The sequence below is a fragment of the Myzus persicae genome, unplaced genomic scaffold, assembly GCF_001856785.1.
Source record: "Myzus persicae strain clone G006 unplaced genomic scaffold, MPER_G0061.0, whole genome shotgun sequence".
NCBI classification, from domain to species: Eukaryota; Metazoa; Arthropoda; class Insecta; order Hemiptera; family Aphididae; genus Myzus; species Myzus persicae.
In genome coordinates this window covers 106,463-122,305 of record NW_019100836.1, presented here as the reverse complement: position 1 = coordinate 122,305, position 15,843 = coordinate 106,463, and the positions used below count along the sequence as shown (strand labels likewise).

Here is a 15,843-nt window from a genome sequence, read left to right as displayed (position 1 = left end):
CTGATCGATATGATAACAAATTATATAGGTAGGTATGTAAATCATACAATAAAAAATATACCTATGTGTTATTACATAGGTATATTGTTTAATTGATGATGTCATGTTGAGTACAAATTGGTAAGATAAATCAAAATATATTTTTTAATTTTAACATAAGTACCTACATACTATATTAAATATTGGTTCATAAACTTTTGATAAAATTAATAATACCTCCTTACTAGTATAAACTATTAGATGTCAGTAGAAGTAGTTTAAGAACTTTAATACCTTATTCAACATGGAATTTACAACAATTTTGGTCCAAATTGGCAAAGAATTAATAGTGTTAAAACAATTTTAAATTTAAATTTAAATATTAATAATCGAAAATAAGTGGTTATAAAATCATTTTTTTTATATAATAGAATACCATATTATATATTATATATTCTTATATAGATTGAATGTACATAATTTAAAATATAATACATATCATAAAGGTTTACAAAAATATTATTATAGTAGGTAATAATTTATTTTGACTTCTTAAATGCAACAACTTAATTCGTTTTACCAAAAGGAAAGTCAATAAAGTTGAAAATTTCAATTCATTATTTCAACTACTTAACGTGTACACAAAAAAAAAACACACACACATATATCATTATTAAATCAATAAATTTATCAATCCGATTGCCGATTCCACTCAGAATGTAATAATTATAGTATTATTCGTTTTTTTTCAACAATATTATTAGGTAAGAAATTAATTTTCTTTTAACTCTAATTTATAAGAACGATCGTCAGGTAAATGGATCATTTGGATTTTGGTGAATTATTTTATCAATGTAAAATTATTTTTTGGTAATTGCAGAAAAGTGGCAAATATAGGAAGTTATATAATATAGGTACCGAACTACCGACAATTAATATACTTTATTGCTTTGTGGGCTGCGAAGATGCAACAGCCAACAATCGACATTAGTAATTAGTCTATCAGTCGTGGTCAATAAGACGTATTATCATGTTATTGTTGTCATCATGAAGATTAGAGATCTCTAATCTTCATGGTTGTCATCTTGTGGCGACTTTTGTCCCACGACAAACGTACCGGTATTTTCGGGTCTCAACCGTCGCTCTCACCGACAGTCGTCGTTGGTAGGTACGTTTGCAGTTATCAGTTGATATTACCGGCCGTAACACACCGTTCACCAGACTATCACGAGTACCGCATTTTTAGTAAGAACTATTTTTTTTGTGCTGTTGTATGTACGTGAATTATTCTTTATTAAATATATTTTGTCTACCAGTAATCCGAGTATTCCGAGTGTTAAATCATTAAATATTTTGTAGGGTACTTAACGTAAAACTCCTTTACCCCTTATACCTACAAATTCGAATATTGCTATAATGAGTATAATCTAAACGTATTGTCGTATTATCATTGATAATATACTGGGTCTTCTGGAGTCGTAGACCGTAGTACCACAAGTCCACGCTTTACTTAATTCTGTCGATTTTTCTCATTGTTTCGTGTTTGAAATCTGTTATGGTTTAAAGTCAGCCATGTTAGTCTTATCCAACGTTGTCATTATTCGTAATGGATAACCTAACGTTACACCACTATTATGGACTACAGTAATTCTGAATAAAAAAAACATACACTCTTTTACTGTCGATCAGTATTGAAGATTATATTTACAAGTAAATATAAATGTAAGTACTCACAGTTTTAGCTATTATAATAATTAGTTTAACATTTTAAAAATTGCTTTGGTATTGTAGTGAGCTGTGACTACTTGTATATTTGTTACGGGCAATGTGGAATACCGGGCAATGTAAACCACAAATTTCTTTTTAATCAATTAATTTTATTTTTATTATTATTATAAATTATAATTATTACATATTTATAATATTGATTTTATTTTAAAAACAATTATTATTAATTTTATACATGTATCATGTGTGTCATGTGGGCAGGACCACATTGTCCGTAGCATATATATCACGATGTAAATATATACATATATAAGCCCATGATATTAGCACAACTATAGGTTATATGAATTATGTTAGAATAACATTTATATGCAACCTGAAGTCTGAAGTTACAGTATACTTACTATTTACTAGTGAATCTCAGTCTTCAAGTGGTATGAATCCCAGTCATCTGGACAGTACTTATAAAAACGATTCATGTTTTAAATTAAATAGATTTTCTTTAATATAAGTACCTACACCTTTTTTTCTCATTAGTTTTTTACTTTACATATTTTTATGATTTCTGTTCAACATGTGTAGTTTCTGAGCTATTAGAGCTATTTATCCATTAAAGAAGATCATTTAGGTTTATATTCACTAAGGGACTATTCAATTCCCACTTCATTCACCAAAAGTTTTTTTTTGCATTAAGTCATCTCAACAACCATAGACCTTCAATTTTTTACATATTATTATAGAGGAAAGTATCAATCATTCCCTGTCACTGTGAGCTCCAATTGCCATGTTGAATTCATTCTAGGTCACAAAACAAAGCGTATATAATACATTTAAATTGTACATTTATATAAACAATACACTTATGGATTTATTTTGTTTTTCTAGAAAATCATATGAAATATTTTATCAAGTTATCCAAGCATATTTATCACATTCAAAGAAATATGTCTTCTTTTAAGTTACTTTTGTGGGAAAATTCAATGTTTGTCAACTGTTCGATTCCAATGGGTGAAACTGAACAAAAAATTATTGTAATTCTACAATCACCATTTAACAAACTTAAAAAAATAAATTTGTGCAGAAGTCCAGAAGATACGATAAGAGTATTTATTGACAGACTGGCTTTAAAATTATCACAAACTCAACCCAAAAGTGAAAATGAAAAACTTAGGAAAGATTGTGTTTGTATTAAAGTGAATGGAATCAAAGTACCTAATAATTCTAAGTGTTATGAAATATTTGAGGAAATAAAAGAAAATATTACGCTTCAAATTAAGGATCATACCTTTAAAGTAATAGTTAATGCACCAATAATAACCGAATTTAAATTGGGATATCCTCCATATCAAGGACTAATGATATATCCCTATGCATTTAACCAGGGATATAATGTCTCTTTTATGAAAACGCAGTATTTATGGTACAGAATTAATTCAAATGATGAAATAGAAGTTGGCAATGAAATGACCTATACGCCCAGTGCTGAAGACGTTAATTGTCATCTAAAATTGGTTTGTAGGCCTTTTAATGATGCAGGCCAATCGGGACCTTCAGCAGAAATAACAACTTCACCAGTCTTAGAAAATACCATTACACTTTTCCCGTTTGAAAAGAGGTTAAAAACTAAGCCACATGATAGGTAATGTAAATTAATTATTTATACTTGTATTCCAACCAATAATAATGGACACTATAATTTTAGCAATAATTGAGTGGTGTATTTATTTATTTTTAATCCAAAATAAAATCTATATGTTATTAAATAATAATACTTAAAAAACACCAAATTCTGGTTGTTATTATTATAAGGAGTTAAATAACTTTGTTTATTTGTAATTATATGTTGTAGTATTAGAGTTGTAACATACAATATACTAGCTGGAGAGTATACAAAAACTAAGGAAGCGAAAAATGCAATGTTTCCATATTGTCCAGAAGACATTTTATCATCCAGTTATCGGCACCCTCTTATTATAAGAGAAATTCTAGGTACCTTCCTAAGAGATATGATGTAAATAATTTATTTTATGTATAATTCATTATTTATTTGTAGCGTACAACGGAGATATCATTTGCTTGCAAGAAGTGGATAGATATTTTTTTCATAGAGAGTTATGTCCTATATTAAAACAATTTAAGGGCATGACTGGATTATTTTTAAAAAAAAATAGCCGTAGGAATGAAGGGCTGAGTTGTTTTTATTCACCTGATAAATTTAAGTATGTTGTACAATATTATTTGTATTTTTTATGTTGATAAATATTTCAATGATTTAATTTAATCTAAATATATTTCAGTCTATTAGAGAAATTTGATATTAGTTTTAACGACCCAACTACTATAGGATTATACTGTGGACCTGTCTTAGAATGGATTAAGGATAATGACATTTGGAAAGAAGGATTAGAAACAAAAACTGTTTTCCAAGTTAGTGATTACTGATATTTACTGATGTTTATGGAATTTAATTTAATTAAAAAAAAAATTAGGTTTTGCTTGTTCGTGTTATTTTATGTTATAAAATAATTATTAGCAATTGATTTAAAAAATACGTATACACAAAAATTGAACTAACATATTTTCTTGTTTTACAGGTCCTAGTTTTAGAACTGATATCTGACAAAAAACAATTATTCTTAGTATGCAATACTCATTTGATATCTGATCCAGAAGGTGATTTCTTAAGATTGTTTCAAGCTTTAATTGAACTAACTATTATTAATAAAATAAAACAAAATATAAGCAAAGAAGTAAGTATCCTAAACTGAAAAATTATTCAACTTTATATTTAATAAAATAATTTTCATTATGTTTTTATTTTTAAAATTATTAGGGAGTGACCATATAAATAATTTACCATTCTAAATTGTATACAAAGATTTCTTAATATTAACTAACATATTGTGTTAACTAATTTTCGACAGTGGTTTACCCTGTAAGATGAACCTTCATTAGTATCATAAAAGGGATTAGATTATTTTTACTTTATTTTCTTTTTAATACCAAATTATTATTATGAAATATCTTTTATCATAAACATGTATATTAAAATAACATTACATTACCTACATAAAAATCAAGAATAAATAAATGTAATGTAATCGTTAGTGGCACCATCTAAGAAATCAATTAGAATCATTTTTTTCAAATAACATAAAAAAAAGAGACCCATAACTTTGAATAATTTAAAGTTGACATAAATTCGCTGTGAGGAGCATACAAACAACTATTTTCTTTGCAAATGTGATTTTTATTTTTATACTAATCGAAAATTAATAAGATATGATGATTAAAAAAATTTGAAGGCATAAATTATAAATATAATAATTTTGTACTCAATTTCAGTATCTTGGACGTAATGTATCTGTTATATTCTGTGGAGATTTCAACAGTACACCTGAAAGCGGTGTTTATGATTTAGTCACCAAATTATTATTATCAGAAGAATACAGTAAATACATTTTTATTATTATTTATATTTAAATATTTTTCCGGCTCGAAGTTAATTTAGAGAGACATTTAAAATAATTCAATTTTCCGCTTATTGTATTAAATAAAAAGTAACTTGTTACATAACTTAGTCTAAAGTAACTTAATTTTAACTTTTTAACTCTTTAATGCCTAGCCTTGCATATAAGTTTACATTTCACAACTCACAAGTACCAATATAATCCTGAATTTGTATAATTTATGTTATTTTATTTTTTTCAGAAATGATGAAAGTATACAGTGATTTAAAAAATAATCTTGAATTTGAAATGGAAAGTGCATATGATATTGATGTTCTGTACAGTAATTATACTGCAACTTTTGTTGGTCTTCTAGATTACATATATTTTACCAATCAACATCTTGAGCGTATTCAGGTAAAATATATTATGTGCAAAGTATTTTTGTGAGGCTAAATTAATTTTTATTTCTAGGTATTAACCATGCCATCACATGATGATGTTATCCAATTCGGTGGTATTCCGAGTAAATTATTTCCTTCAGATCATTTAGCTTTAGTTGCAGACTTTAAAATAAAATAATGCATATAATGTATATTTTCAAATTTTTTCAATAGTACCTTTTTTAAGTTTGCATACTATTTATTATGGTGCTACAATAGCAATATAATTTAAGTAAATATTGATTCGATTTGTTCCTATTTTACACCATAATCATATTAGTTGTGTTTAATGATATGGCCTTAATTTTTTTTTATGTAAAGCAATCTTAATTTGTAACTGTTGCTCATTTCTCTTTTTATTATTTAACTAAGTTAGCTTTAACTTTATGTTATATTCATAATTTGAGCCTTAGAAAAATTATAGAATTATTATTGTAAAAATTTATAAACAAATTTTTTATATTTAATACAATTATGCATTTATCTGTGATAAGTATGTATAAATAGGCAATTATAAAGTTTGTAATTGGCATCTACTAGGCAAAGATTTTTTTTATATTTCCTTATTTTGTTGAACAAGATGTGAATTTGAAAAAATAAATTTTTAAGAAGATGTCAGCTCAAGATTTGTTTTTTCTCAGACCCATGTGCAACATAGTAAAAATGCATTCACGTAATATAGTTTTTTTTTTATCATTGTGAGTGATCTTAAATTAAAAACATCTATTATAACAATATTATAGAAGAGAATATTTTTGAGGGGTTGACATATTATCGGTTTTTTATCTTACTATTATTATACTTAAAATTTGTTTATTTTGTACTATGTGTTATCTGTAAACCACATGAGATACACTTTTGTTTGAGAATACATCTCCAGTGCATTTTCTATCTGTTTGAATCGCTGGTGTGTCTTTCTAACTCTTCCTAACATTTGGATCGAGTATCATGGTGTTCACACTTAACAAGTGAAGCACGGCAGTTCAGCTATCAACCAGGCCAATCAGCCCACTTCATCTCAGCAAGGACCTGACCTCTAACTCCTGAATGGTTAATTATTGTGACTCAAATTCATAACTAAATTAAGAGAACGCTACACCTACATGTGTTGTCTCCGTCCTACAAACGTACAACATATCAAAAACTGTTTTGTGCGAAATAGAACCACTCAAGCTGTAGTCCAAGATAAGGAACCAAATTTTTACACTGTAAACAAGAGAACATTTATGGTATAACATCGTTTTAATTTTTTTCGATATCATAAATACAAGAAAAGTTCTTATTGCTTATAAATTATTTATTTCAAACTTGAATAACTTTTCTTGTATTTGTTTAAAAAATAAAAACGATGTTGCACAGAAGATGTTTTCTTATTTAAAGTGTGAAAATTTGGTTGCCTAGCTTGGACTACAGCTTGAGTAGTTCTATTTTGCCCAAAATAGTTTTTGATATGTTGTACGTTTGTAAGACGGAGACAACACATGCGGGTGTAGCGTCCTCTTAAGTCTTGATGTAATATATATATTGTTCCATATATGTTGAACCTGACATGTACAATTTATTGTAGTATACTTAATTTTTAAAAACACCGTGGTTTTGGTAGGAGGAGCATAGGCTGCCAGTGCTAACCATATCAGTAGGATTGCCATTCGTCCCAGTTTTAACAGCATGTCCCAGTGTTTCGGCCAGTCATTAATTATGTCCCGGTTAATGGAAGCCGAGCGAAAATAACTTTCATACATATAAAGAATAATTTAGCTGTATTGAAAAAAATCTATTTAACAGAAAATATCAAAATTAGCTTATAAGTTATAACTAATAAAATATGTAAAATGTAAATGAAATAAATGTAGTGTAGGTAAAAAAAATTGTATTGGTTTATTAATTTTAAATACAAATATTTATTATTTTCATACACCCATATAATTATACTAACTTTACTGAAAAAAAAATAAAAGGTATTTTAATAATATGAATTCCTGGTTTGGTTTGGTGAGTTTAAAATCTGACAATCCTACATATCAGGTACGTACGTAACCAACACTTGTCGATAAAAAGCAAAATACCATTTAGTTATTTGTTAGTTTCTTAGAAAAATTGGTGAAATAGTAATTTATTAATAATTAAAACCTCTAATAATAGATTATAGGTCTATAGAGTAACTACAATTATGCAATTATGCATATTTTGCATATTTTGAAGAGTACTTTGTAGGACATTGTTATTTTAACACCCCTTGTTAGGTTCAAGACCATGTTTTTGAGTTCAACCCATCAATAGATTTTAATCAAAAGTGTATGGATAATGTTAATTTTATCAGAGCTGATGGCTGAAGTCCACAATCGCATTAATTTTCCAAAAGCTATAGTTAAACACTAGAATAATTTAGTCGTACGAGGGGGCGGGGAGCGTAACATTTTTATATTAGGTATATTGGCCATGGATAAAATGCATGGGATTAGGATGCAGTCCTGCAACAGCTGCTGTAGTTGTAGCATAGAACAATAGTAGTTGCAATTGTAGTGGTAGGTACTGGCACAGACTAATTATAATATAGGCATATCTTAGTCCGTGCCCCGTGGGTACCGGTTGTCTGTGGTTATGGTTTTTTTTTTATCGCTCTCTGGTACACATAACGTTTCGACATCTTTGTCCACCGCCCGGCCGGTCACGTCGTCGCAATCACAATGTCCTACGGGTGGTAGCCAGCGATGTGCGGTCGACTGTTTTGTGTTTGAGGTGAAAATAAAAACTAACCTTTAATGAATAGGATGATATTATTATTATGTTTGCAATTCGCAGTCACTCGCGCGAACGATAGTAATATTATTATTTAATATTTAATACGCGTCGTAGGTCGAGTGTCGCGACGTCGGGTCTACTCGCTGCCGCCGACTCGAGAGTGTGCGTCAAAAAATCCGTTTTTGTTTTCCGAAACGCTTGTACGCACGCACGCACGCACCGTCATCCACACACCAACAGAGCGACAGACGCACATTTCGTTATATTTTTTCGCCGCGTTCATTTCATTGATATCGATTTGTTCATTTCGTACACAGTTTTTTCACAATTTTTCCGTTACCATCCAGGTGGATTTTTTACGCTCTCCCGAACACTCCCTTCGACACATTCACCGTGTGCTCTTGCCTTCAACGCTTTAGCACGTCGCCGTCGTTTTCTTCTTCGACCGTCACACGTCGTCGTCATTCTGGCCGCCCGCAGTGCGAATAGAAATCCGGCCGATATGGCGTCCGCAGCTGCCGCGGCTGCCTATAACCAAAACCGCCGAGTGCCGCCTACGATGCAAATCCAAAAGGTAAGTGAAAACTGTCGGCGTGCGTACACTTTACTAAGGCCTGACGATATGTTTATGTCTACATTAACGAAATTTATGTTGTAACTGATCACGATAAGGTCATAATGAATAGTGGGTATACACACATTTTATTCTGCCAAAGCACTGTTATATCTACCTTATTTTCAAATGTTAAATTCAATTTTTGTGTAGATAATAACAATGTTATTCCCTCAAAACGATTAATGTTATAAGGTTTTAGGCTGCTAAGCCATTTAATTATTAAGGAATGATGTTTCATGGCTTGTCCACCATAAATATATTGATATGTTAATATATATATATATACTACCTATATAATAGAGAGTAGTAGTGTATTCGGAACAGAGTTGGTCGGTTTTTATGTATACTTTAATAGATTGATTAATTTTTACATTTCACGCTGTTTCAAAATTTGTGCTGAATACGTTAGCCATTTCTCGGTGAATATTGGCATTCTAGATAACTGCTGTTGTTGTATAGGTTATAATTACTTTACCAGCCAATCTATTGACTGTCATTGTGTATAGGTATACGTCTATCTTATTTTTCACGGAACATGATGGTGGGATCAGAATTGTTTGTTAACTATGTTTGAATGTTAACCCATTTACTGTCTTACTGTACAACACATTGTGGGATGTTTTTCATTTCAACTGTCTGGCCTAGCAAATGGAACTTTATGTGTATGTTAAGTGAAGTAATAACGACTTACTTAATATGGCTATAACATTAACACTTGAGTTTCTGGCAAAATTCTAACCGTTCATAGCATTCAAAAATACAGTTGTTGCAGTAAAAAAATTGAATCTTAAGTGTTGCTAGGTGAAGTGATTTCATTTTGTTGTATATTTGCTACATCACAACTCAGAAATCCTCATTGTCTGTCCTTATTCATGTCCAACCTATAAATACACATTTTAGACAGTTCTAAGCACTTTATTGATTGTAAGTGTTATTCTATTACCCTAAGTATTACTTGTCATCAGGGTTTGTTTTTAGATGGTATACAATGTTTTTAAATTACTTATATTATATATTTAGGTTTTTACATACCTGCCTTCAAACTGATTGACTACATTTCTTGTATAATGCCTTATTATTTTGAAGTATCGCAAATTGTATAATAAACCTTATGGGCATTACGGGCATTTCTCCTACATACCTAATGCATAATTTTATTCGAGATTTTATTGTATTGTAGTTTGTGATGCCTGTGATGCAATTTAAATATTTAAATTATTCGTATGAACAGCTGAGATACCTAATATAAGAAAATATTGAGGAAAATATTCCATAGTTATTATGCCAAACAGTTTATCTAGGTACCTCAATTGCCGATTAACATTATAAAATCATTGTCGGTATGAACCTGTATGGTAGTCAAGGATTTAAAATCACAAAATTAATTGACAATATTTTATAATAAACTTGGAAATTTTAAATTGTATACCTAGGAAATTGGGGTTTTTAGTAGAGTTAATTAAAAAAGTATTTTAAATCAATGAATGCAATTGATTTTTAACTGGTGTTATTTCAGTATTTACAAATTATTATTTATAGTATTACTCATGTTTATAATTTTGATTTTAAAAAGTAATTCAAACTCTGTAATTTACCAATCAAAAATTGTATTTTGACTGAAATTTAAATACATATTTACCTATGTGCAAGTTCCAACTAATTAAAGTAATGTAATACAGTAATTATTTATTTTGACTAGTACAACGTAAACATGGAGGTGGAAGTTGTGAAATCTAGAAATGAGGATTTAATACATACTATCTAATTTTCATTTTTTCCTCTAAAATTGATGATTATTTATTCAATATTTTGAGTATAGAAAAAATTATTTTCATTTTAGAAAACCTGGATAAGTCAGGGAATTTTCAAATAAAAAAAGAGTCGCAATCCAAATAGGCACTTACCTATAGATAGGAACATAATAAAAAAAAATTACTTACTTAATGCAATATAAATATATTATAAAATATGCTAGTAATATAGGCTGGACTATATTTATGTATACCTAAAATAGGTGTATTTTATTTATATTGGGTTTAAAAAATATAATATAAACTCAACAGATAGTATGTCAAATATTTTATTTTGTAGCTAGGTACATTACGATTAATAATTAATATGTATCTATATTTTAGATACTTGATGAAAACGCGCAACTGATTTCGACTATTCAAGAATTTCAAAGTAAAGGAAAAGCTCAAGATTGTGTTCAGTAAGTTTAGTGGTTACAATTATTTACTACAACTGTGATTAACTTAGTTACCTGTAAGATACTTTGAACTGTCTTACCTAAAACAAGTTTAAAAAATATTTATTGTTTGTTTCTTTTTCTACAATTTTATTTAAATTTACATTTAGATTTACCTCTAACATTTATATTTTCTTAATTGTTTTATTTTTATGAAATCTAGAATCCCGAAGTGAATACTCTTTTGTTATAACTTTATAAGTAACATACATTTTAAAATACTGATGATCAAAGCATAGGATTTAATTATTTTACTGAACGGCAATGAGTAAAAATCTATGTCATTTGTGTTTACGTATATAATTAATTAAGTATTTTTGATTTTATCCTTATGCTATGACATTATTATTATGTTGTATAATAAATAACAATGAAAATAAAGTAAAAAAATCATCAAGTTTAATAAAAGAATACAAAATATTTTGTTGTTTATTTTAAGATTTCAGCAAATTCTTCACCGTAATTTAGTCTACTTGGCATCTGTGGCTGATTCAAATCAAAACATTCAATCATTGCTTCCGGTATGTACACATATTATTTGAATTATAACATTTTATAAGTATTTTTAGTAATTTATTATTAAATATTGGTTAGATTCTTATCTATGATCTCTAGGTACTTCTGACCATCTCAATTCTGTTATTTAAATGCTAATTTATGTTTACATAATATACCTTGGTTGTACAGTTGATAATTAATATTTCATACTTACATGTAAATAAACACAACAAAATAAGACAATTTTCTGAAGATCCTTAAATGTCACACATTTTTTTTGTTTTAATGGTATGTGTTTGTTCTAAAAATGTAATACCAGTATTAAATATAGCGGGTTTTAACTCATTAAAATACATATTTAGCAATAGGTATTTTAAAATAAGTTACATCACATTTGAAAGATGGGTAGGTATGCACATATATTTCATATATTTATACATACAATATTATAATGACAAACTGCCAACTAATAACATCATTGTAACAAAATACAATTTCAATTATTTTAAGAAGTATTTACCATTTTTTCATAAGTATATCATAGTATACTAGACATAACATATAAGACCTATCATAATATACGCGCCACTATGTCAGTAATGGTGAGATAAAGAGAAATAAGCCTTCCATGAATATTTAAATTTTAGATTAAAGGGTAAAGACTGTTGGTATCAGCAGGGCGGTGGCAAATAATGTTATTTGGCTCGGTGGTAGAGTTTTAACTAACAGGTATCTACCAAACAAAATCATCATACAAACTGTCACAAAAATAAACAGAGAGTTTCAAACATAATATCTAAGTTGTCAAAAATTATTATACCAATTGTACCAATTATTTATATTTTACCTAATATTATTTTATTTTAAAATAGGTTTCCCTATTATTAGTGTTATTAATATTAGTACCTATTATTATTTTTGCAGCCACCAAGTATAGCCTTGCAACAAGGTATGCAAGCTCAAGGGCAGCACATGCACCAGATACAACAGCAACAGCAACAACATCAACAGCATCAGCAGCAATTACAGCAACAGCAGCAGCAACAACAACAACAACAACAACAGCAGCAACAACAGCAACAGCAGCAGCAGCAACAACAACAACAACAGCAACAACAACAGCAGCAGCAACAACAACCTCCACCGCCATCTGTTATGATGGGTGGGCCAGATGGTCAAAATCCTCAGTCGATACAACAGCAACAGCAGCAGCCTCAGCAACAAGGTCCACCTCAACAGGCCATGAACCAAGGTTTTACACAAGGACAAGGAGGGCCAATGCCTCCTAGTGGATACCGTCCTCAACAGTCTATTGCTCCTATGCGTATGTTTAAGCAATTATTTTTTTTGAGAATACATTTGAAATTCCTTTGAATTTAGTGTGTATTAAGACCAATAGTATCTACTCAGGTTGGAGCTCGGAGTTAGGTCAAAGCAGTGATGAAAGTGTAAACCAATAGCGCTAGTAGTAGTAAGGTTGATTTCACTCCTAAAATATATGTTCAAACAAACTTCATCTTAAATTATAGATAAACAACTTCATAATATACAAGAAAATATTTCAATTATCGGCAATTATAAATTTAAGAAAAATCTGCCTATTATTATAATATACTTTACCCTAATTAATTGTAAATATAACTTACTATGCAATGAACATCAATATATAAGAATTTCCAACTCATATTTTCCTTATTGTAAATTGGACATTTTATAATTGTGTTCATTACATATTTCCAATTAATTATGTATAAACATTTTAGAAAATGAGTATTTTTTATTAATATTTATGAAAAATTGATATTATATGTCTATTTATTTATCTACAATTCGTCAATTTGTGATTAAGTTCAATTATGTCGTACGGGTTAAAATTAAGCCATTTACTACTGCAATTTAAGGTTCAAAATTTCATCATACATTATCAATATTTAATAAAATGGCATCCTTGTACTAAGTTCCAACCTTAAATTGGTAAGCGGTTAGTACATAAAGCAACAATTTTCAAGTTACCAATTATATAAAACATTTAGAATACCTAGTAAAAAGTTTGCCAAACTTGTTAATTTATTTTATAATATTATTTTGACTGTTGGCTAGATTTATAACCGAAGTAATTTTTTTTAAACTACATATGTTTAAGAAAATATTAATTTATATATTTTTTAATCATACTCCGGTTGATGATAGAACACTACTCCTTTGCACATCGAAATGATAAAGCTCCACAGTTTTGTGCCCAAATTTCTTCCACTATTATCTTTCATTATTAATTTTGCCTGTTAAGACTTTGAATAAGTGAGACTTAAAAAATTACATTGATACATTTTTACAATATTATAATTTTATTGAAATTTTAGTAATTTTACAAAGTCTTGTGTGTCGTTTGGTGGTAAAACACCAACATACTATTATTGTTGTAAAATGTTCGATCATTCTTAAATTTCAGGTCCGCCTTCTCAACAATACAGACCTTCACCTCAGTATCAAGGACAACAAGGCTATCAAAACTTTGCAACTACACAAAGCAGTGCTGTTGTTGGTTCTAACCAAGCAGGTGGAGGTGGCGTGTACAACCAACCACCAAACCAACCTTATCCAGGCCAAGGATATGGTCATCAGCAACCAGTGCCCAGTTCAAACTACCCAAATCCCAATTATGCCAATCCGCCTACAAATCAACAGTACCAACCAAATGGTCCATATGGCAACCAACCTGGTGGTAGTTATCCACAAAATACTGTTTCTTCTCAGCCACAAAATTTTCCGCCTAACTATCCACCTGCTGGATATGTTCAACAACCAGTGAGTTCAAGCAGTGGTTATGGTCCTGTAACAAATCAACCATCAGCATACACTGGTTATGGAAATGCACCTCAGAATACGTATGCTTCTTCTCAGACAACTCAATCAGCACCATCGGCCTCTACACAGACATACCCTCCTCCACCTAACCAATCTGTTCCTAATGCGGCTGTTGCTGTACAACAGACTGCTCCTGCACCACAACCTAATTATCCTACACCACAGCAACCCAACGCTCAATCTTACCAATCTCCTAATAATGGACCCAATCAACAGCCTGGACCACCCCAAAACTATCCGCCTCAGCAAGGTTATCAACCTCCGCCTCAAGGATATCCACAAGGTTATCCAACACCTGGTCAACCTGGTGGCTATCAGCCATATCCACAGAGACCTTTGGCTCCTCCATCAAATCAGTCTCAATATCCGGGATATCCTTATCAGCCATCACCTGTTTAAGTAATGATGAACAAGACAAAATATGAACATTAATTATTTTTTTAAAAACTTATTTTTAAATGATATTGATATTGAATCAATACTTTAATTTACTTAGATTAGAATTCTATTTTTTTGTACTTATCTATAAAGTATTGGTACTTGCAGCTTTTAAATTATTATGTTTACCCATTAGCACTTTTGAATTTGATAATATACAATATGACATAATGATTAATGGGATTATAGTTGTTAATTTAGTTAATCTTAAATGTAATTTACTTATATTCATAATACAATTTGGTATTTTGGTATAATCTTCATATTCAGATAATAAAATCTTTATGTTTATATTTTATAATGTTTTTTCCATATTATTAAAACAATTTTTTATAAATATTGTTTTTTTTTTGTTGAGCTCTTAATTGTTTTAAGAAAATACACTTTCAGGTATCAAAATTGGGTTTTTAAAACATCAACTCAATGTACAGTGGTCGTCGAATAACTTTTTTTTATATTAATAGTTTCAAAGTGTGGAATTATTCATGTTACTCCAATATTTCACATACTCATTATTTGCCTAAAATTGAACCTTCGATGATAGTTATTTATAAATGTATTTTTAACAATTTAAAATTAGTTTGAATATTTTGAAAATTGCATTCAGTTTTTAAAATATTATAATTATTATAGAAGAGTGTCAAATACAATATAATATTAAAATGGTTGTTTTTCAATAAAATATTGTTAAATTTGAACTACAAAAATTATTTAAAAATATGTATTTCTACATACATACTTTTAATAATCTTAATATTATCAACTTATATGGCAACTATTGTACTACACTTTCAATCTGAATACTTAATGTGATTTTATTTAAAAAATAAAATGGAT

General features: G+C 29.1%; 2 protein-coding genes across 3 annotated transcripts; both read left to right on the top strand.

Annotated features, from left to right (window-relative positions):
* Window positions 1–1,161: 1,161 nt before the first annotated feature.
* LOC111026385 (2',5'-phosphodiesterase 12) lies at window positions 1,162–6,217 on the top strand. Of its 2 annotated transcripts, XM_022304465.1 has the most exons (10): window positions 1,162–1,701; window positions 2,593–2,999; window positions 3,090–3,346; window positions 3,557–3,696; window positions 3,761–3,926; window positions 4,005–4,134; window positions 4,302–4,457; window positions 5,053–5,158; window positions 5,419–5,573; window positions 5,631–6,217. In XM_022304465.1, the coding sequence occupies exons 2-10, from the start codon at window positions 2,601–2,603 to the stop codon at window positions 5,736–5,738; spliced, it is 1,617 nt and encodes a 538-aa protein (XP_022160157.1). In that variant the 5' UTR covers window positions 1,162–1,701; window positions 2,593–2,600; the 3' UTR covers window positions 5,739–6,217. The 2 variants fall into 2 exon arrangements, with proteins under 2 accessions (XP_022160157.1, XP_022160156.1); XM_022304464.1 differs by having other exon boundaries at window positions 2,593–3,346.
* Window positions 6,218–8,373: 2,156 nt separating this feature from the next.
* Window positions 8,374–15,299, top strand: LOC111026374 (alpha-protein kinase 1-like). The gene is made up of 5 exons (XM_022304450.1): window positions 8,374–8,915; window positions 11,093–11,169; window positions 11,645–11,726; window positions 12,628–13,027; window positions 14,153–15,299. Exons 1-5 carry the CDS (start codon window positions 8,844–8,846, stop codon window positions 14,965–14,967), a joined length of 1,446 nt encoding a protein of 481 aa, XP_022160142.1. The 5' UTR covers window positions 8,374–8,843; the 3' UTR covers window positions 14,968–15,299.
* Window positions 15,300–15,843: the final 544 nt, after the last annotated feature.